Source organism: Cricetulus griseus, chromosome 6, assembly GCF_003668045.3.
Source record: "Cricetulus griseus strain 17A/GY chromosome 6, alternate assembly CriGri-PICRH-1.0, whole genome shotgun sequence".
Lineage (NCBI taxonomy): Eukaryota > Metazoa > Chordata > Mammalia > Rodentia > Cricetidae > Cricetulus > Cricetulus griseus.
Genome location: NC_048599.1, coordinates 97353167 through 97374835, shown reverse-complemented (window position 1 = coordinate 97374835; position 21669 = coordinate 97353167). Strand labels below are relative to the sequence as shown.

The 21669-nt window shown below is 41.7% G+C and overlaps 1 protein-coding gene across 1 annotated transcript in view; it reads right to left on the bottom strand.

Moving 5' to 3' along the window:
* The window catches only part of Znf385b (zinc finger protein 385B), a 298652-nt gene extending 278675 nt beyond the window's left edge, over positions 1–19977 (bottom strand). The window contains exons 1-2 of the mRNA XM_027420092.2: positions 19901–19977; positions 18149–18478 (exon numbers count right to left, since the gene is read on the bottom strand). Of these exons, the coding sequence (XP_027275893.1) occupies positions 18149–18476 (328 nt within the window). The 5' untranslated portion in view covers positions 18477–18478; positions 19901–19977. The remainder of the gene's footprint in view (positions 1–18148; positions 18479–19900) is intronic.
* Positions 19978–21669: the final 1692 nt, after the last annotated feature.

Below are 21669 nucleotides of genomic sequence, written 5' to 3'. Positions count from 1 at the left end.
AGCACCCATAAAACAAGATCTTCCTAGTTCATTAGTGGGAAGTAAAGAAAAGAAAGTTAATGAAAAGACAGTGAGAGAAAATACTGCTTTGAGGTCAAAGGCATGGTCTTGTCAAACCATATCCACCTCAGGAACATACCTCAAAACAGACTGTAAAGTTCTTAAATTATCCAGACCATTGGGAAGTGGGAAGGGCCCATGAACTAGTGGTGTTCCCAGAAAACCGATGTACCCTAATGGGCTACATCTCAGAAGTAATTGCTTTTAAAAAATCTGCTAATGAACAAGACCATATTGTTGATCTTTGATATGAAAGTCTGAGCTGTCGGCAGGTCATTTCCTTGGGACGTCTCAGATTCCATTACTTATAAAGAAAAATTGCTGGTGAGATTGAGGCAGATATGACAAGTTGACTCCTGCTCCCCCTGAGTGGATTTTCTTCACTGTGTGTGTAACAAATTCCACTATTCTAGAACATTCTGACATCCTAAAGCTTCTCTAATGGCTTTCATTGAGTAAACACACAACATCATCTAGACTTTCAATTCTCGAGCCATAAACACAATTAGTTTCCTGGACTTTGGGGTAATAAGCAAAGTCCACTGTTCAATGTGAGGATGGCTGGTGACATAAAGTTCCCAAAGGAATAAAAGCAAAACAAATTGTTTAAAATTATGCTTCATCTAAAACCACATCTTTTCTAATTAAAATGGCATGTGTTAACATCCTTGCATTTCAACAATAACATTTTTGTCTTAAATAGATTTTTAGATCTGTTTCCTTTTCTTTCTTTCTTTCTCTCTCTCTCTCTCTCTCTCTGTCTCTCTGTCTCTCTCTCTCTCTGTGTGTGTGTGTGCACTGCATGCATAGGTGCCTACAGGTGGCAGATGTGGCAGACTGCCAGGAAATAGAGTTGCAGGCAGTTGTGGGCTACCCAACATGGGTGCTGGGAACTGAACCCAGGTCTTCTGTAGGAGCAATACCTACTCTTAACTGCCGAGCCATCTGGAGAGATGGCTTATCTTCAATCTTTAATTGGGTGTAATCATTGAAGCTAGGCAAAGACCCAAGTATTTAAAAAAAAATAAAAAACTGATTAAAGTAAAGGTTCCAAAAAGGGCTTTTTAGGCCACAGGAGAGGGAAAAAACATATTATCAACATTTCAGTATGCACACCCCAGACCACCTGCATGCCTCCTACACTGTGCAGAGAACAACTCCAAGAAATCATTACTCTTATTTCTAAGAACAATAACAAGAACATAGTATTCCCTTACATTTCTTGGTAATTCTGGTCACCTCTGTTTCAAACGCTTTCAACAAGTGTTACTTTCGGATAGAGAGAAAAACCTAAGGACAATAACATTTCTAAGCACCTTTCATCTATTCGCATTCCATGAAAGCAAACCAAAATTGTTCTTAAAATTTCCAGATTAGGTCTTTGCAGGGCAGAATCTGTTTTTTCAAGTTTTTAATGTCTCTTCAGCCTGTTTCTGTTTGCTGTCTGAACTCACCCTGATCTGAGCACACACATGTAGACAACCAAACATTGGTTGTTTACATAAAATATGAAATGTGCAAATGCTTTTCACTCCCTGTAGCAGGGCTTTAGCATGCATTAGCAGAGAAGCAGGGAAGTGTTATGATGAATTGCAAAACATGGTCAGGACCAGTAGAGCAGTTTCTACATATGCATTGCAAAGAGAGGGGCAGACACTGTATGATGCAGAACATGGCTATCTTGATGTTGCATCCTAGAGAAGATCCACACTGCACCCTGTCAGCTGCTTCAGATCTGTGGGTCCTGAAGGAAACAACATAAAGAACTTTGGAGAAATAAGAACAGCTCCAACGTGAAGCGACACTTTTCCCTCCTGAGGGTCTCACTGTGCTCCCCCACCACTCCTTCCCTTCCTCCCTTTTTGTATCCTAGCACACACATCAGCTTTGGCAGAACACCGACATCCTGGCCGTGGACCATAGAGTGACCATTACCATAAAAAGAGCTGCTAAATAAGAAACCATGTGCTCAGGATAAAACTCATTTCATGCTTTCAAAAGCACACGGTGGCTTCTATTGAGATAGTGGCCCTGGGACTCGCCGAGACAGATGGGTGAACACAAATGGTTTACTCCTGATGTGTCTGCTTGGCCAGGCTTTCATGCACTGTCTGCAAATGGGGTTCCTGAGTCTTCTGAGAAGCACACACTTATCTACAACTTTAAAGCTGAAAACTATAAGCAGCAGCCTTAAATACATTTAGGAAGCAAAACTCACATACATGCACAAATCCCATGTGCCATGTTAGCCTCCAATCAAATGGAAACAGATTTCTCTGTGCTCCTAACATACCCAACACATAATAAACATAATACTATTTGAATGCAACACAACGTTCATACCCTCTCTCTTATTTAGAAACAGCTTCTGGTCACATAAGATAAGAGTTGAGCAGAGCCTAAGCGATAGGAATTGTCTACTAGGAGGCTGACAATGATCCTACCCCTTTTCCAGTACCCCATATTTAAAATGCTACATCAGATCTTTGTATGATCGTCTGGTCATTTAACTTCCCCAGGTGAGCACCAGGGAAAGTTACGTTTAAATGACAAAATATGCGACATTTAAAATATCACATCTAGTCCATGCATGCTTCATAAAGAAATACTATTATTCATTTCCTCCTCTTGGTCAGCACACCATCACTAGAAACCAATTACTGCAGGATGTCCACTGCATGACAGGTCATAACTTTTAATTATTAATAATGTCATGCTTAACAAGGTGTCATCTCCAGTATGCAAGCCATTGCTCTCACTTTCTCAGCTAGCTTGTAAACATGATTTCTTTCCTCCTACATATTTTTCATGTCAAGGATTCTGTAGAACATATTCTGTTTATAGCCTTTTTTATATACCTGAAACACATAATAACACTGCTAATTGCCTACTTTCCGTAATGATAGCAAATCGCATATCACTGACTTGTTCTGAATGTTTAAAATGCAGAGGAAGTCACCTGCTGGTAAGATGTCCTCGGCACACAGCTAGTAAGGAGAGGAAAAGAAGAATGCTTATCACACCCATTTAGAGTTACTTCCGAATAAAATTAAAGGCTCCTGCATTCCCTCTTCAATTTTCCCCTTCAGAAGTGTCAGCCCAATATAATAAACACCACTGATGACTCCACAGGATTCCGAACAACAGCTGAGAGAATCGGTTACCGGCATCCCAGACCCCAGCATCCAAGTTTTAGAATAAAGATGCTCACCTCTGCTAGGAAGTCCACTCCACATCCTGGCAGGGATTTCAGCAGCTTCACGAGCAACCAAGTTGGATAAACAAAACTTCCAGGATGTGGCCAGTGTGATGTACAGTGCTACTGGGACTTGCCTCCAGCCTGATTATCCGAGACAGCTCCACGTCACATCAGTGCCGCTCAAACCCTTCCCGTTGCTGGCTTATTGCGCTCTCATTGAAAATCCTTTACATGCTGGCAGCATTTTAGGGGAGGACGAACACGCTCTGAGTCATTTGTTAAGAAAGCAGAGCAGTTTCAATCTGGATCTCTACGAACGCTGAAACCAGCAGCACTGTCAACTTACGAGCTGGAGGTGGATTGGTGCCGAGAAACAGGCAACCTAAGCCTTCATTATCAATGCATGAAATCAGCCACTGTGATCAAATTCGAGCAAACCACAAAAAGGATGTAATTATGAAAGGCTCCACAGATTTAGCAACAAACCTTGTGGAATGAAGAATCGTCTTTCAAAATTGTGTGAATGTTAAAAATAGCTCTGGCTTTTCAACAATAAGCAGGGTACACAGAAGAAATCAGTCTATAGTATAAGGACTGAGCATTAAGGCTGCAAAAACCGAAGCAGCAATAGGCTCCTAGGACTTCTTCATTCACAAATCAAGTTACTAGAGTCTATGGCAATGATGGTGAGATTTTTTCATATATTTGACAACATCTATTAAGAAGCAAGTTAACTGCCCTTTAACTCTTTATGTGTCATCAGTAAATTAAGATGACAGGAAGAAATGTGCAGGGCTCTGCCAGCACCAGGACAGGATGCTATCAGTTTTACTCTAAGATAAGTTCTTAAACAGCAAAAATTTAAATTTATTCTGTTTGACAAAAAGAATAGCCATGTAAGAGTATATTTTCAATGCCATGACTTCACTTACCTTAAAATAAAAAAGATGCAAATAGGATCGTTAAACTCATACATCCCATTTCTGGCCAACCCCCAATTTAAATATTAACCTTCTTAGATTACTCTTCCTCTTTTGTTACTAATAGATGCATGAGCCAGCTGACAGGGTCTTTAAAAGACGTACAGTAACTCAGAAAGGAGCAATGATGGGAGATTGCAAAACACATGTCTTTGATGTGTGCATGCAAAGTGGAAAGCAAAAGAGAACGTGAAACATTCATCATAAATCACCAAGATAACCCGAAGCAATTCCTAACTGGCTGCATTCACAAAGATCACACCTAAGGGTCTGCTGCAGTTTCAAAACCAGGTTTTAGGTTCTCATCGAGTCTGTTAGGGCGGAGCAAATCACGATGCATGCAGTAAGGCTGAGGTTTGACCTGAGAATCTGTGAATGACTGGATCAGAGCTCATAATGGGACTGTTTCAGGTGAGGCTTTTAATGGTGTATACAATCCAAAGCACCTGTGTAAAAATGAGCACTGGCTGCAACATTCACCTGCACAACAGCATTTTGGAGCAATATGACACAAGGGCCTCCCCCTAGGGTTCCTGGCTGTGTCCTTAGATATATGGCTGACTCCTCACACACTGCTAGCTAGACACTTTTCTTGGAGACAGAATACAGGCCCATACCAGTAGACATATACATAGCATATGTATGAATGCACATATCTAGGCACTATCACCTCTTGCAGTTATCTTTGCCCTTTGAATTCCACTTATCTTGTGAAGACCCTAAGGCCACAGTTGAATGTACCATGAGACCACAACACTGAACACCACAGATTTCCCAACTGCTCAATATCCTGTTCCCCCAGATACAGACATAAGCCTCATGTTATCAAATACTGCATGGAAGGTTGTGCCTGAAGAGGCTTCCATTCATTGCTGCAAGCAAAGAGCCCTAGCAGTAAGATGACAGTATGAAACGACAGGACTGGAGAGATGGCTCAGCAGTTAACAGCATGTGCTGCTCTTGCAGAGGACCTGGCTCCCAGCACCCATGTGGTGGCTCACAACTTCCTGTAAACCAAGTTCCCAGAAGTGCTCTTCTGGCTTCTAAAGGCACCAAGCACACACATGATGTTCATGCATGGATGAAGATACTCACACATATACACAAATTAAAAATAAAAGAAGTTTTAAAAATGTATTCAATTGCTTTTCCTAAAACATTTAGTATGTGGTGTATTCCAAACACCCATCTTTTTGTATTTTTGGAAGGTGACCCTCCACTTGTACCATAAATGACTGGTCTGACACATCCTGCAAGATCTGGGGCAATAACTCTAATCAGACACACTAACATTTCTGTAGCAAAATATGCATATTCATGCCAGACAGAATAAGTAAACATTACAATTAACCTCAGATCAGTTCAGGCCAATTTTCCCATCAGTATGAATTATGAAACTTCCTGGTTTATGGAACTTCTTAGGTTGCAAGAATTACACAGTGAAGACTGCAGATCCGCCGAAGGGTTTCCGCTTAAAAGCCCTGGCTTGGAAAGTGGTACCTAAGCAGGACTTCTCTTGCATAAGCAAACCGTGGAGGGCAGTGTTCCTTTAGCAGGATGGGCACAAAAGGGAAGACACTAGGAAGTCTGAGGTACAAAGCAGAGCAGAAATGTGGCAATAATACAGGATGACAAAACTAGGACATGGGGACCTAAGGCAAGAAGAAACCATCTCGGATTATTGAACAATAATTAAAACCCCACATAGTAGTATCAACTATGCATTTGTTACTGGTGTAAGTGGTGTGTGTGCTTGAGCCTCTGTGTGTGTGTGTGTGTGTGTGTGTGTGTGTGTGTGTGTGTGTGTGTTGCATGCATGTGAGTATTCAGTGCATGGGAAGGTCAAAGCAGGACACTGAGTGTTCTCTATTACGCTCTCCTTTGTGGTATTGAGACTGAAGTGGACATTTGTGCTCTGGGCTAGGCTGCCTTAGCCAGCAAACTTCAGGATTTGTCCATCTCTGCCCAGTGCTGTGGTTACAGGCACATGCTGCCATGCCCAGCTTTTTCCCTGGGTGCTGGGGATATGGGCTCAGGTCCTTCTGCTCAACAATCAAGCACGCTTACCTACTGAGCCGTCTCTTCAGCCCAAGTATTCTGAAGCCAATACACTGAAGTCAAGAAAAAATAGTAAAGGGAAGAATATATTTTCAAAATGAACACCAAACACTGGGTCTTATGCTTTTCTTACTCTATTCTCACTGTGCCCATACACAAAATATTGTACCAAACATCACATGTGGTGCTCTGAACATTACTATCTTATTTGTGCATGCTCTGTAGAGTACTGACTGCGGTATTCTTCAAAATCATTTGCAAAAAGAGTTAGGTTCTTTGCCATAAATAATTTCCAAGAAATGTGACCATGATGGTTCATTTTCTTTGTGTTCTTCCTATGAGTGAACCTCCCAAACAATGTACTTTAAAAATTATTTTATTGGTCTGGAGAGAAGGCTCAGCAATTAAGAGCACTGACTGCTCTTCCAGAAGACTCGGGTTCCATTCCTAGCACCCACATAGCAGCTCACAACTGTCTGTAATTTCAGTTCCAGAGAACATGACACCTATGGCAAATCATCAATGCACATCATATATATATATGAAATAAAATTATTTTATTATTTTTACATGTATGGGTGTTTTGCCTACTTGTGTGTCTGCACCACACGTGTGCCTAGTGTCCATGAAGGCCACAAGAGGGTGTTGGATCCCCTGGAGTTATAAGTGGCTGTGAACCACCATGTGGATAGTGGGAACTGAACTTGGGTCCTCTGGAAGAGCAGCCAGTGCTCTTCATCACTGAGCCATCTCTCCAGTCCCCCAAACAATGTACTTGAAAAGTAAGTCTAGTATAGTCCTTTAGCATAGCAAAGCATGAACCTGGCTTAAGGCTTTGATCCTTCAGAACAACAGCCACTCTCTTAGAACGCTTCCTGAAGGCCCTTTTGGAAGTAGCATTGCTCTGGGAGGAGTCACAGAGCACAGTAGTATGAAGGGATGTCATCCTAGTTTCTGTTCAGGGTGTAGGACTCTAATCTTAATGATGATCTGACAAAGTTATTTTAATTTGTAAAAGTAAATGGCTTTTCCAGATGCTGGGGAGCACTTAAAGAATAAAATTATAATACCCTACCCAAAGGTCATAGTCTCTTGACATACACTTCTAAAGCATGTTCATGCAGGAGCAGGTGAACTTCCGGCATCTATAGGCCAACAGTCTTTGGACTTTCAATGCAGGCTCATAAAAGTCTGACCACTGGAAATGAAGTGGGTGGGTGAACACAGCATGAACGCTGTTCCACTCAGCCCATAAAACACGCAGCACCTAGCCTGCACAGCATCTCCAGAGGCCTCATCTGTGGGGAAGAAACAAAGTACTTCACAGTTGGCCCAAGAACCAGCGCCCAGATACACCAAGGCCACATACCAACACCACAGCCAGCTGTAACATGCCACAGGGACACTGAGGTGGCCTCCTTTCCAGGATGCTGTTAAGGTACAAAGTAGAACATTGGTGTGTAAACAGTCGAGTCAGTCAAGGCAACAGGAGACAGCTGTCCATGGTGGAGGGGGAACTCATCAATTTCACATCATTGCTGAGCCAGCTACCCCAAAGCCTTTCTTCCTAGCTCCTTTTAGAAGTGATAACATTTCTTTTTCGACAAGGCATCAGGGCTTTATGAATACCTTTGATGATTCAAAACACTCACTACCAACGTTTGCTCTAGTGGCCTAAGACGATGTTCACACTGAAAAGTGTTTCCATTTATTTTTCAAAATCTAAAAAAACCAGCACTTGATGCTAGCCAGCCCTTATCTTTTGAAAAATAAAATACTCATAAAAGTTCATAGCCAAAAGAGCTTTTCAAAGTAGAGCTCCTTAACTGGAAAAGGGCCAGCCACACCTTTTAATTCTTTTTAAATGTTTTATTTAAAATCCTGTGTGCATTCATTCCTTAGAATTCTACACTTACATAAGCACCTTTGCTTGCTATAGTAACCACTTTTGTACAGAATAGGGAGTTGTTCAATAATGATGATATCAAATCTACCTCATTGGTTGTTCTAAATTTGTAGCATCATCCAAACTGGCCAGGGCGCTTTCCAAGGTGAAGAGTTTGGAGTGACAACATCAGCCTGCATCCTATTTCCCAATTGCTCTCAAAATAAGAGCCTCAATCCCAGTGATCTATCTCTTCAGTGTGGTTCTCAAATAAATATTGCTGGGAAGACAGATAGGAGCCACCAATAGCATCCTTGCTTGAAGGATGGATTTTGTAAAATACATCAAAATCAAAGTCACATGTACAGGTCAATGACCAGAGAACTGGGCAACATTCCATGTGTCTCATCATCATCACCCTCTGAGCTCATCAGCAAGAGACAGTTCCTAGGTTCTGTCATTTGGAAAATGTGACGCTCATGCCAATTCTCAAAGGTCCAGGCCATTGCCATCTAAAGTGCATTACTTCAGGAAGACTCATGGACTCTACTCAATAAAAAGACTGTGTTATTATTATAAGAAAAAACATCCCTTAGGGGCCTGGAGCTAAATACATTGTAACTACTTTAACCATCTGCCTCACACTAAAACGACACTGATACTTTTTCAGTTATTTGCCATGTTTTCATCTTGGCACTAATGAATCAAAAATCAAAACAGGTTCAGAGAGATGACTCAGCAATTAAGAGCACTGGCTGCTCTTCCTGAGGAAGAGCTGGTTCCATTCCCAGCATCCACAGGGTGGCTCACAGCCATCTGCAACTCCAGTTTCAAGGGATCTGGCGCCCTCTTCTGGCCCCCATGGCACTAGGTGCAAAGACATAACATGCAGGTGTAACACTCAGACACATAGAATAAAATATTAGCAACTGAAGACAGAGAGAGAAAAAAACCAGTACATTGGTACAGTACACACCTGTAAAGACAACACTAGGGAGTTGGAGGCAGGATGATTCAAAGTTAGAGGTTGTCTGGGGCTATAGAGTGAGACTCCTGCCAAAATATTTTTTTAAAGGAAAAGCAGAGAGAGGGGAGGAAGGCAAAAAGCTTTTGCAATCCTGTATGAGTGCATTCTGCTAGCCCTGTTTGTGCTGGCCTCTCTAACTTTCCTGTACATACTTAGAATTTTTCAGTATTGCTGTACTGTTTCTCCGTAAAGGAGGTGATAACTGATCATTTAAACAGCCATTTTTATTCCTGAGAACCGGAGAACAAGCTCTCCTCCTCCTTCCCCAACTACACACAACTGACTCCCCCCGTAGATTTTGCTGGTGCATATAAAAATGCTCACAAGGTCTGTGAACATGTCCCCCACCTCTGTGCACATACACACACCACCCTCGTCATTTTGTGTGGTTCTTCGCTTTCCATAATTATTAAGCAAGTTCCACTCTCATGTGGGAATGCGGCAACTCTAATTTCTATAGACCTTTGTCACCATCGTGTGGTAGTTCTGTGTCATTGCAACTTCAAATCTATTTTTTTTTTTTAAATGTCTGGAGAAAACACACTTAAGGATAAATTTAGCATCTTTAAGTATATATGAGTCCCAAGATGAGAGAGATGTGTGTTTTCAATCCCCAACACATATTTTAGGGTCATAGAATACATTACAGTGTCTCTTCCCCGACCTGATGTTTAATAGCACTTTTTAAAACATAGCATAGAAATAAAATAAGGGAACAGTTTGAGAGGAAAAGCCACTGAAAGGATCCCGGCTCGCAGACATAAAGTTTCACAATGTTGCAAATGGCAAACCCTCTTCTCATCTTGTCCTTTGTCCATTTTTCTTCAGCCCTGCTACAAAGCACCCCCAGGGTTTTAGCATTCTTATCTTATCCTGCCACCCAAAGTGTACAGGTCTTAAACTCAATTTAAAACTTCAAAGGAGGGTGGGCGGGACTAGGGAGATGGTTCAGTCTAGCAAAGGGTAAGGTGCTTATTTGACACTCTGCAAAGGCCAGATGAGGCAGCCTAGCATCGCTGAAACCAAACAGGAGGATCACTGAAGCTTCCTGACCAGCCCATCTAGACAAATCAGTGAGCTCCAGTTTCAGTGACAGACCCTATCTCAAAAATTAAGGTGGAAAACAATTGAGGAAGACATCCTCTGGGCTCCACAGGCACATACATTGCACCGCACACATGCTCACACACATGCACACACTGCTGGAAGACAAACAGAAAGTGCCTCTTTGATGCAGTCAGGGTCATTTTCCATGTCAAACTTGAGCTGTCCTGTGACTGACCAGCAGCCTTTCCCCTGCTCTTGCTGCCTTACAATGCTCCCTTGTCAATACTACCTATGGGAACCAGGGTTAACCTCCCCTAAAGCAGAGTCTGCAAGAAAAACCTACCTGAGCCAGCACACATGTCTCATTCCTGACACAGAGAAAGAGGATTAAGTAAAAATCATACAGAAGGAGGAGGAGGAGAAGGAGGAGAAAGAGGAGGAGGAGGAGGAGGAGGAGACTTTTAAACCTGCCCATCTTCCCAAATGTCCAATCTCCTGCTTCTTTCTAATTCACTCTCTGTCCCAGGTCCGCCTCCACCTTTCAGGCATGCCAAGATTGCTCTCCATCTGAGACTCTGATCACTGCCTTTGCTCCCTCTGGGTCACTTCCCTTGCATGACTAACTTACTTTTTAGCCTTCCCATGCCAGTCAACCTTACACGAGGATTAGAAATTCCTTTCAAATTTGTTACAGAAGAGAGAGGAAAACTTAACCTTTTAGTTCGTAAACAACCGGAAAAGCCAGATGTTAGATAATAAAGGGCCCTGGATCCTTTTCACTCTCTGTGTGTAATTCATTGCAGGAAAGAAAGCACTGAGAGAAAACCGAGTTGCTGGAAGTCCTTGAGCCTCTTTGTGATGCCATAGGAAAAGGATCTGCTCTCCCCAGCTCTCCCTTTCCTCAAACACACTGAGAGGAAAATGATGGGGGATCCTTCTGTATATGTGTTTCTCTTATTAGTTGATGAATAAAACATTGTTTGGCCAATAGAGACAGGAGGATAGGCTGGACTAGGAGATGAGGAGAATTCTGGGAAATGTAGGCATAGGGAGGCCACAAAGAGATGCCATGTAGCCACCAAAGGAGTAATATCTCCAGACATTCTCCAGTAAACCAAGACCATGTGGAAATACATACATTAACAGAAATGGGTTAATAATGAAGTCAGAGCTAGATAATAAGAAGCCCTAGCTATTGGCCAACAGTTTAGTAATTAATCTAAGTCTTTGTGTGCTTATTTGGGGCTTAAGTGACGGTGGGATATGGTGGGACAAGAAAAACTCCAGCAACAGGAAAACTGTCATTCACTTAACACAAACTTAGGGTCACCTCAGAAGAGGGAACTTCAAGTGAGGAACTGCCTAGATCGAATTGGCCTATGGCATGTCTATGAGGCATTTCCTTAATTGATAATTAATATAGGACAATCCAGTCCATGGGGGGTGGGTACCATTCCTAAGCAGGTCAATGTGGGCTGTATAAAAAGGGCAGCTACTGAGCAAGCCAGGGGAAGCAAGCCAGTAAGGAGAGTGTTACTCTGGCCTCTGCTTCACTTCCTGCTTCTAAGTGCCTGCCTTGAGCACCACCTTCCACATCTCTTGATGATGGACTATAACAAGTACACAATTTCCTTCTCCAGGTTGTTTTTAGTCAATGTTGTATCACAGCAACAAAAAGCCAACTAGGACACCCACCTCACAGGCTGTATGTCAAGTGTACCAGACATTATTTCTGGCTTTCCACCACAAGCTCTAGCACTCCTCTGGGTGTGCGTCTGGGTATGTGCCTCTTGTCACCAAACAGTAGAAGCCTCTTGCTCGCAGACGGACCTTACTATCTTTAAACATTATTTGTGGCAAAGCATTGCCTAGGGCAAGATCAGAAGTGACTCCCTGGCAGTGAACTCTTTCCCATTCTGAGGAAATGGAGAGCTCAAAGGACCCAGAACAAAGTCAGTTCCCACCAAAACCCTCAGGCAACATGCTTCTCCACAGCAGGTACAAACATTCCTTTAGGACACAGTGAACAAAATGTAAAATGAGTATTTGTCACTCTGCCTGGCAAATATCCTGCTTCTGCCTCAAAGGACAAGGGCATCAGGGTACCAGAGTGAGAGGCATTACTCACTGGTGGGCAGGAGAGCCTATGAGCAGCAAAAGCTGGCCGTGCTGCAGACACAGGCTGCAAGCGAATCATCACATCTGTTTTGTGGCTTAGCTTCCATGCCAGACCCCAGCAACCACTAGGCACAAACTTGGCAATATTTGCCCCACCCAATCTGCATCAATAAACAGGAGGTAAGCACACTACCATGAGAAAGCAGTCCACAGAATACCTTGCTCCAAACACCAACCTCACTTCTTTCTGCTTTGAGCTCAGTTGCCTTATTGTACATGTAACTAAGATTAAAAGCTCATGTTCTGGGTGCAGAGCATCCTTGACAGGTTAAATCCAGGTTCACAGTGGCAGCTTCAGCATCACCTGGGAAGCTCTGGCAATAACAAGATCTCCAGCTTCAGCTGAGCATTGCTGAACTCGTAACTCACAGCTGGAGCCCCGAAGCGCCCACACTAGCAAGCTCTCCACGTAAGAGCTCTATAATCACCCATTCACTCATCAACACTTTAAGTTTAGTACCTTCAGCTCCCCAGAGAATGAGAAAATATCGAGTGGGATAGAGATTGGGAGGAATCATTTCCGTGCATGCTCAGGATAAAGACAATGGTCAGCCTCTGGATAGGAAGGTCACCAGCTACCCTGCACTGACAGTAACAGACCGCTTACATTGCTATCTGAGATGGATGAGTAAACTGAGCATTCTGCCAGCATGTGGCTGTAGTCACTATTGTTCAGGCATTCTCATAGTTAATATGATGACACCTCGTTGCGGTACCCACATTTCTCTGACGGAGAATTATGATGAACATCTTTTAAATGCACTTACTGCTCATTTTTTACTGTCTTGTGAAAATTATTTTTCTACTTGTAATTCTTTGATTCTTTAGTATTGAGTTTCCAGTGTTCTTTATATATTGTAAATAGTAGTCCTTCATTTTTGAAACATGTGGTTTTCAAATATTTTCTTCCTTTTATAATTTATATTTTCATACTATTCACATAGTATTTTATGAAGCAAAAGTTTTAAAGTTGGAATTTTCCACTTTGTGTGTCATCCATTTGGTTTCAAGATTCAACTCTGTATTGTCCTACATCCTGGAGAGTCTCATTTTTCCTATAAGATTTATCTTTATAATTTACAGCTATGTCTATGATCTACTTTGAGGTAATATTCATTTATTTTATGAAATATAGGCAGTTTTATTGTTCTCTGGTCTACAAATACGGCAATGAATGCCTGTGTTCAGCTCACATCTTCTCTTGTATCCAGCCCATGGGATGGTCTCAACCCACTTTTATGGTAGGTATTCTTACCTCAATCAATCTAATCTAGATAACCCGCAGAGTCTTGTTGAGAGATTTGCTTCCATGGTGATTCTAAGTCCCACCAGTTGATAATCAAGACTAAAAATCCTACAGTTCTTCCTCCATTGGAATGGTTTTCTGCACGTTTATTAAATACCAGTCCAGGAGCTGTGGAAATGGCTCACTGGTAAGTGCTAGCTGCTGTGTAAACATGAAGACTGAGATTGGATCCTAATTAACCACTTAGAACTCAGTATTGTGAGTTTCTGTAACCTCAATGCTAGGGTGGGTGGGGTGAGACAGGCAGATCACAGAGCCTCATTGGCTAGCTTGTCTTAATGATTAAGACCTAGGTTCACAGAGAAACCTTGATCCCCCTCACCCCCCACATCTCATAAGATAGGAACAATACAGAAAGACATTCAGTGTTGATTTCTGGTCTCCACATGCACGTTCAGTGGTGAGTGCACATGCACACATATGCATAAGACCCCTCCCCTGCCACCAAATAAATAAAATTAGTTCCATCTATGTGTATGGGCTGTTTCTGGATTCTGTATTACTTTTCATTGATCTATGTGTCTATTTATCTTTTACAATCACACTATTTGATTACATTAGCTATCCGTCAGCCGTACTCCCGGATAGAGATTCTTCACAGTTTATCTTTGTCAACATTGTTTGGGCTATTCTAGGATTTGTGCTTTTTCTAAAGAATTTTAGATTGCTCTTGTCTATATTTGATTCAAAACGCTTGTGAGATTTTAGTAGTATATTTTATAAACATACAGATTAATTTAGAGAGACTTGACATCTTAAATATGTTGAGTGTTCTAATCCATGATCATAGTATAGATCTCCATCTGTTAATGCCTTTGGGTTCCTTCTTCAATATTTTACAATTTAAAGCAGAATCTATACATGCTTTTTAAAAGATACATCTGAGTATTTCATTTTACTATTATTATCAATCATTCTGTTGTTTTTTTAAATTTTGTTCCTATACATTCATTTTTGGTATGTAGCTATGTGGTTTTTGTGTGTTGGTTCTTATATAACCTTGATGAATGCATATATTAGTTCAAACAGCTCTCATAGATTCTTTGGGATTTTACCCCAGTCATCATGTCATCTATAAAGAAAGACTGATGCTTCAATATCTTCCTTTCTAATCTATGTGCCCCCAATTAATATTCTTGTTTTATTTCAGAGTCCAGTACTCCCATTACCATATGATGAATAATTGGCATAAAAATATTTATTTTGTCCTATATCCTAGAGGTTAAGCATTCAATCTTTTAGCATCAAGCTGTAGGCATTTTGTAGATTATCTTTATTAAATTTATATAATTATCCCCTATTGGCTCCAGTGGGTATTGGAATTTATCAAATATTTTTCAAGAAAAACAATGCGCCAATTACTATAATCACATGAGTTTCCTTCTTTAGTTTGTTGCCATGTTGAATTATCCTGATTGAGTTTTAATATATTGAGCTAGCTTTATTTATGTACCTCAAAGCTCCTTGGTCATATTTTTATATATTTCTAAATTAAAATTTTTTTATGTTTTGAGAAATTTTGATTCTATGTGCATTAAGTGATATTATCAGATAGTTCTCTGGTTTTTATATTGTTTAGTCTGCTTCTGGTGTCCATGTGACACTGGTCATATAAAATAAGTGACAAAGTGTTTCTTCCCCCTGTATTTTCTGGTAGAGTGTTGTGATATTGAAGTTAATTTCCCTTTAAATGCTCAGTAGAATTGCCTGTGGGCTCCAATACTACCCTGCAAAAACCAACACTGTAAGACAGACATGAAAAAGAAACAGTCACTTCCTAAAATAATAGTAATCAAGTAGGACATCATCCTGACCGCCTCTTTCTTCTTTGGTCATCAGGTGGTTTAAGTCCCTACCAACAGATGAGTCTCAAAAGCTACTAGGGCAGTATACCACACACTAGGTGGCGTAAAGAACCTCAGTTCACCACTTCGTGTCAGCAATCAAGGTGCCTGGTGTGGACTGGCTGCTTCTCTGTGCTCTGAGGGAGGGTCTGCTTCAGGCTTAAGTTATAGTTAGCTGTTTTCTCCTGTGTCTTCTCACACTCTCTTCTCCTTAGACATATGTTCCTGTATTTAAGTTCCTTTCTTTAAGGGAGCAAGTGATTTTGAATTTTAAAGGAATTAATGGCTCTGTATTCACTGCATTATTCCCATAAAGACTGTGCCTCCAAATAATGTCCTCTTTTAAGAGCTAGGACTCCATGGGGTGTGTATTATTGTTTGTTTGCTGTTCTTGTTTTACTTTTTGGATGGGGAACAGATTTCAACTCATCATACTCTCTAAAGTTAAGCAATGATGAGCAAGAACAGAAAGACCAGCATTTTGTTCCTGAGTTGATGCTTTGCCCTTGAAATTGACAGCCTCACAATGCTACCCAAACAAGAAAGAGAAGCACCCACCCCCATGCCTGTTTTCTAGCCGTCTGGATCCCATCCATTCTGAATCCTTAAGATGGACTCTGGATATGTTATCAAGCTCCACGAACTTGGGCTTAGAGGAAGAGTTTTATCAGGACTATAACAGTCAGGAAAAAACAGAGACACACACAGTTGAGGAATTGTTCCCAGCTGAAGGCAAGCTGGAACTCCCAGCTCCTTCACAAAGGACTCCAGTGACCAAGGGACTACTTGAGGAGAGACCAACTGTGACCCACAAAAAGAGCTGAGATAACAGGCACCAAGAAGAAGAGCACTGCCACTCAGTAAAGGCAAAAGAAGGAAATCACCACGCCTTCATCCACACCGTGTTCCCATCTCCTGAGCTAATGGCAGAGTGGGGCAGAGCAGAGTGACAGTGGCTGTGCCCAGCTCTACTCTGTGCTCCAGGGACCATGGAGCTAAGTCTTCATTTAGATCAAGAAGACAGAAGTTTTATGACTATAAGTCAATCTTTCTCATCAAAGAGTCCTGAACAAATGAAGGCGAGAAGTTATGTATGTGTTGAGGGAACAACTGCCTAGCAGAAAACAGCAGTGTGATAGATCCAACCAGAGGAAAGTGAGAGGGGGGAAAAGTTACCCTATGTCAGGCTTGGTAAGAGTAAGAGGCTCACAACGTTAAAAACTGTACATGTGCCACCCACTAATTCCTATGACAGAAACTTTCCCCTGTCATCTGGTTATACAACTATATAATTTAAATTATTAAGGTAACTACAGACATTAGGACTGAGATGTAATTCAAACCATTCCTCGGGTTATTTGCTTTCTAACTGAGATATCAATTTTAGCTGAACACCAACGTATTCTTAACATGAAAACACAAGCTTACACATGCTTCTGTGAACAATTATAATTGTCATTATAATAAATAAGTAGAAATGGAAAGTGATTTTTCACTCTTACAACATGTATCTTATATCACAGTGTGATAAGCACGGATTAGGGGAATTAGTTTAATGAAGTTAAACTTATTTTGCTAGGCAAACACATGGTTGCAGTTAGTTTTAAATAGAAAACTTATTCATCTGCAGCACATTCATTTCCAGCTGTAGTCAATGTAGATCAGGGTATAGCATACAAAATCAATACACCAACAACTGACATTCCCGCATTGCCTCATTTTATGTGAAAGCCATGTGATATGAACAAACACTTGCCAGATGGGTTTGAGAGCTCTTCTACCTCATTTGGGGGGAATCTTTTATGGCCAAAGAGGAAACCCACCTCGAGTGGGAACCTTCGCTAGAGATAGCAATAAAACACAGTTCTCATTAGTTCTGTCAGATGAAGCTAGCACTAAGCAGTACTGTGGAGGAGGAAAGGCTGTCCAAGGATAAGGGGAGGGATTTGAAAAGCGATCCAAACATGAGGGCAGAGGTAGGGATGAAAACTCTCAAGTTCTACTTCTGCCTGCTCCTGGAAAAGGGGTGAGAGTCGAGAACTCAGGAGAGGCTGGCTGGTTGGATGAGGCCTGTTTCAGCTGTCAGCTCCACCACAGCACTGTAGGCAGCCCTCCAAAAGAGGAAGAAAGCCTAGTGTGTTAGATTAATGCTTGATGGCGGAATTGCGGGCTGTTATAAATAAAGCTGTAGCCATTTAGATGCCATCAAGTAGGGTATCACCCAATAAAAAGTAGTTTTTCTTTAAAGTCTAATTTTGAAGAGGGATGAAATAACGGTTATCACTGATCAATTTTAAACACAGTTTCAAAAGCTCACCCAATATGGGGAAACAGTAAGTCCATGGTCCAATATACCCCCCCCCCCGTGTTTGTGTGTGTGTGTGTGTGTGTGTGTGTGTAAATTCTCTGAGTGAAAAAAGATCTTCCTAGATTTCACCTCTAGAGAAACAGCCTACATTGTGGTAGTAGTTTTAAGATGGCCAATACCTTGCTCTAAAACCTTCATTTTCTGTAACAGAACCATTTTTCCAAAAAGGCAGTGGTGCACAGAGCATGCTTCCTACCTGTGCTGGTGTTTGCTCCAGGGCAAGGGCAAGAGCTGGCAAGCAGCGGCCCTGAGCCCTGGGCTGGGGGCGGAGGCTGCCCATCACTCAGCTGCTTGACCCGCTTTCGATGGGATTTGCCATCATAATGGACCTGGGCCTGGGCTGCAGAGTTTAGCTGGATGTTGCACACATCACAAAAGGAGAAGAGAATCTTCTTCTTCTCTTTATTGAACTGGTCCCCAGGCCTGTCGTTCTTTAACCCCTTTTCTTCAAAGCCCCGTAGGAAGGTTGCCATATTCATACTTCCATCTTCACAATGGTTGTCAGGGCTTAAGGAGCACTTCATAACTGAAAGAGAAAAGAAATGTAAGGGCCTATAAACTTATATATGTTCTCTTATCTTCCAGTGCAGAAATAATTCATTTTTAATGGTTGAGTTCAGCAGATACGGTCTTCATCAAATCTGAAGTATTTTATATTGAAAGACCCGCTCGAAATGCCCCTGAGCCCCCTGCCCTGAAGCTGCCGGAGCCTCCCAAGCCTTCACCCCGGCAGGGCTCGCGCCCCCGGCCCACCCCGCCTGGCACCGCGCCTCGGGGCTGGGGCCGAGCAACGAGCACCAGGTGGGCAGGCCCGAGAACGAGCACCGGGTGGGCCGGCACGAGGGCGAGCACCAGGTGGGCCGGCACGAGAACGAACACCAAGTGAGCCAGCCTGAAGCCCTGCCCCTGAGCCCCCGCCCGAAGAGAAACACTCCGTCCCAAGGTCTCCGCCCCCAAGGTCAGCCATCAGGAAGGGGGGGGGAATTGAGTCTGCTGTACCAGACACCAGACACCAGACCTTGAGAATATGCTGATCTGGAATGGCTCTGTGTCTCATTTGAACCATCCAATGGAAATGATTCTGTATTTCGCCTCATTTGAAAGACTCTGTGTTTCACCTCATTTGAATAACTCTGTACTTTGCCTCATTTGAATAACCCTGTATAGCGCCTCATATACATTGACCAATGGGAATAGCTCTGTATAATGCCTCATTAGAATTATCCAATAGAATCCCTGCTCCTAGCTTGCGCCTTTTTCCCTATATAAGGACCCCTTTCCCTTGGCTCGGCGCGCTTAGCCACACAGAAGCTAAGTCGCCCCGGGTACCCGCGTCTCCAATAAAGCCTCTTGTTTTTGCATCCAGTTCGTGGCCTCGCTGATTCCTGGGTGTGGGTCTCCCTCTACGAAAGTACCTCTTCGGGGGTCTTTCAATATCTCCCTCTGCCCTTCTTCTATCACCTACCTCCCTATTACCTCTTATTCCCTCTGCCCTTTGAACTGCCTACCCACGAGATCTTAGCTAGCAGTGGTCTTCTAGAGGGAACCCATTCTCACACCAAAGTAAGGACAGGGCTGGCCATGTGCACCCAGAGACCTATATGGTTTTCCTTTACAAAATGTATCACATTGTAAATTCCATGTCCAGGAAAGTATTTGTTTTATGTCTGTTTCCTCCACTCAGTATAATCTCTATGAGAACAGCAACCCTCATCTCTGGGTATGTCTTGGCTTAGAACTGAAACTTTAACATAGTAGGTATATAAATATCTGTTCAAAACAGGAAGCAATGTTTTAAAACCAAAACTATTCCAAAGAATCTTTCAAGACAAAAATGAACATAGTGTAAACACATACACACACACACACACACACACACACACACAGACACATGGCAGAACTAATCTAATCAGAACAAAGATTAAAACACAGTATAAAAACAACTTACATTGAATTGTGTTCTAAAAGTCCCTTTCTGAGTCAGCTGAATGGAACTTGCACATATTTCCTTGTAGACGTAGTGAAACAAACGGTCTGTAAATTTCCAAACTAGCCCATAAATATCAATTTAATCTTTGATAAGCTTGAAATGTAGAGCATCTGAAATACAAAAAAAAATAGAAATACAATATTATAGCAAACAGGTGCATATGTTAAAAAAGTAAAACAGACTCTAACATAATTATATTTTTAAATGCCAGCCTTTTCTTTCAATTATTAGATAACAGAATCGAGAAGAATAGATACCCCTCGTAAGGAATTTAAAAAGGAAATTTTCAGTGCCTCGAGACCCTCAGTTAGTGAAAGTTACCTTGACTTTTTATTTATTTATTGTTCAGTTCTACTTTAAAATAAATTAACTGTTCATTTCAGTTGATCTCAGAATTCCTGGCATTTTCACACTTTCCATCTAAGTGTGTCAGTGTTTTGTTTCTTGGGTTGGGTGAGGAGAAAGCCTCTCTTCAAGAAGACAGGGGTATACAGGCACAGAGAGAAACACTTCAGACCCACACTTAAGAGACTAAGGAAGGAGAATTTCAAGTTCAAAGCCAGGATGGGCTTTATACCAAACCTCATCTCAAAAAACAAAAATGAAAACAAGGACAGACAACTGGCCAAGAAGGACAAAAGCACTCATATAAAAGAATAATCAGGACTCATAATCACTTGTGATGGATTTTTGTGAATGGGATAAACTCAGAGGATTAAAATATATTATTGGCTTTGAGGGATTGTTTCATCTAAGTTGGCTTTGGGTTCTCTGGAAACAAGGGAGAACTGAAACACAAGTTCACAAGCTGAATAATGAAGACTCAAATAGATGTGATCATAAAGACAGATGTTGATTCTGCATGCAGTATGCCAAATCTACAGTTTACCCATATACCCAGCTGTGAGGACCATTCACATCTTCTTACTTGATGCATGAAACACACTCAGCCCATAATAGTATCTTATCTGGTGCCACCATTTTAAAGGACTCTATAAAACTTTACCTATTACTTTCAGCTTAATCAATTTTCTCTACACAAATAGGCTGGTGAGATGACTCAGCAAGTAAAGATTCTTGATGCCAAGCCTGACAACCTGGGTTCAATTCCCAGGACCTACATATTGGAAAGAGAACTGACTCCCACCACTATACATGAAATGTTACATGCCTCCTCAATAACTTAAAAAGTGGGGAAAAATCTATATAAATTCTGCATAAATAATAAGTAAGCAATTCCCATAGCTATTCTGGAGATAAAATAATCCTTACTAAAACGTGGTTTGAATTGCACATATGTTAAGTATTTCTGTCTTTAGACTTTAAATCCAAAACCTCGTCACACTTCACAACGTTCAAACATTACCATAACCTCTCTTCAAATATTCAAATGTAAGAATTGGTGGATAAACAGTTTGCAATGAGCTCATCAATGTTGCAGCCTGGTGAGAACACTAACCAATAGCAAAGAAGAAAAGCTGGGCCTGTGAAGCTCACAAAGCTAGACCAGTCACCTGACCTTACTGCATCACTGGATCTCACTCAAGCAACTGTGTGACCCTTGAGTCCCCTAAAGGCTATTGACACTTCCATCTCAAAATGTGACCTCTCTGGTCTCTGGGCTTGCAAGTGTTGTAAATGAACATGGTGTCTCACAGAAGCAAGGTGTCTGTCATATTACTCCCCCTTTAAATCTGATGGTGAAACAATGATCTTTTTTTGTATTA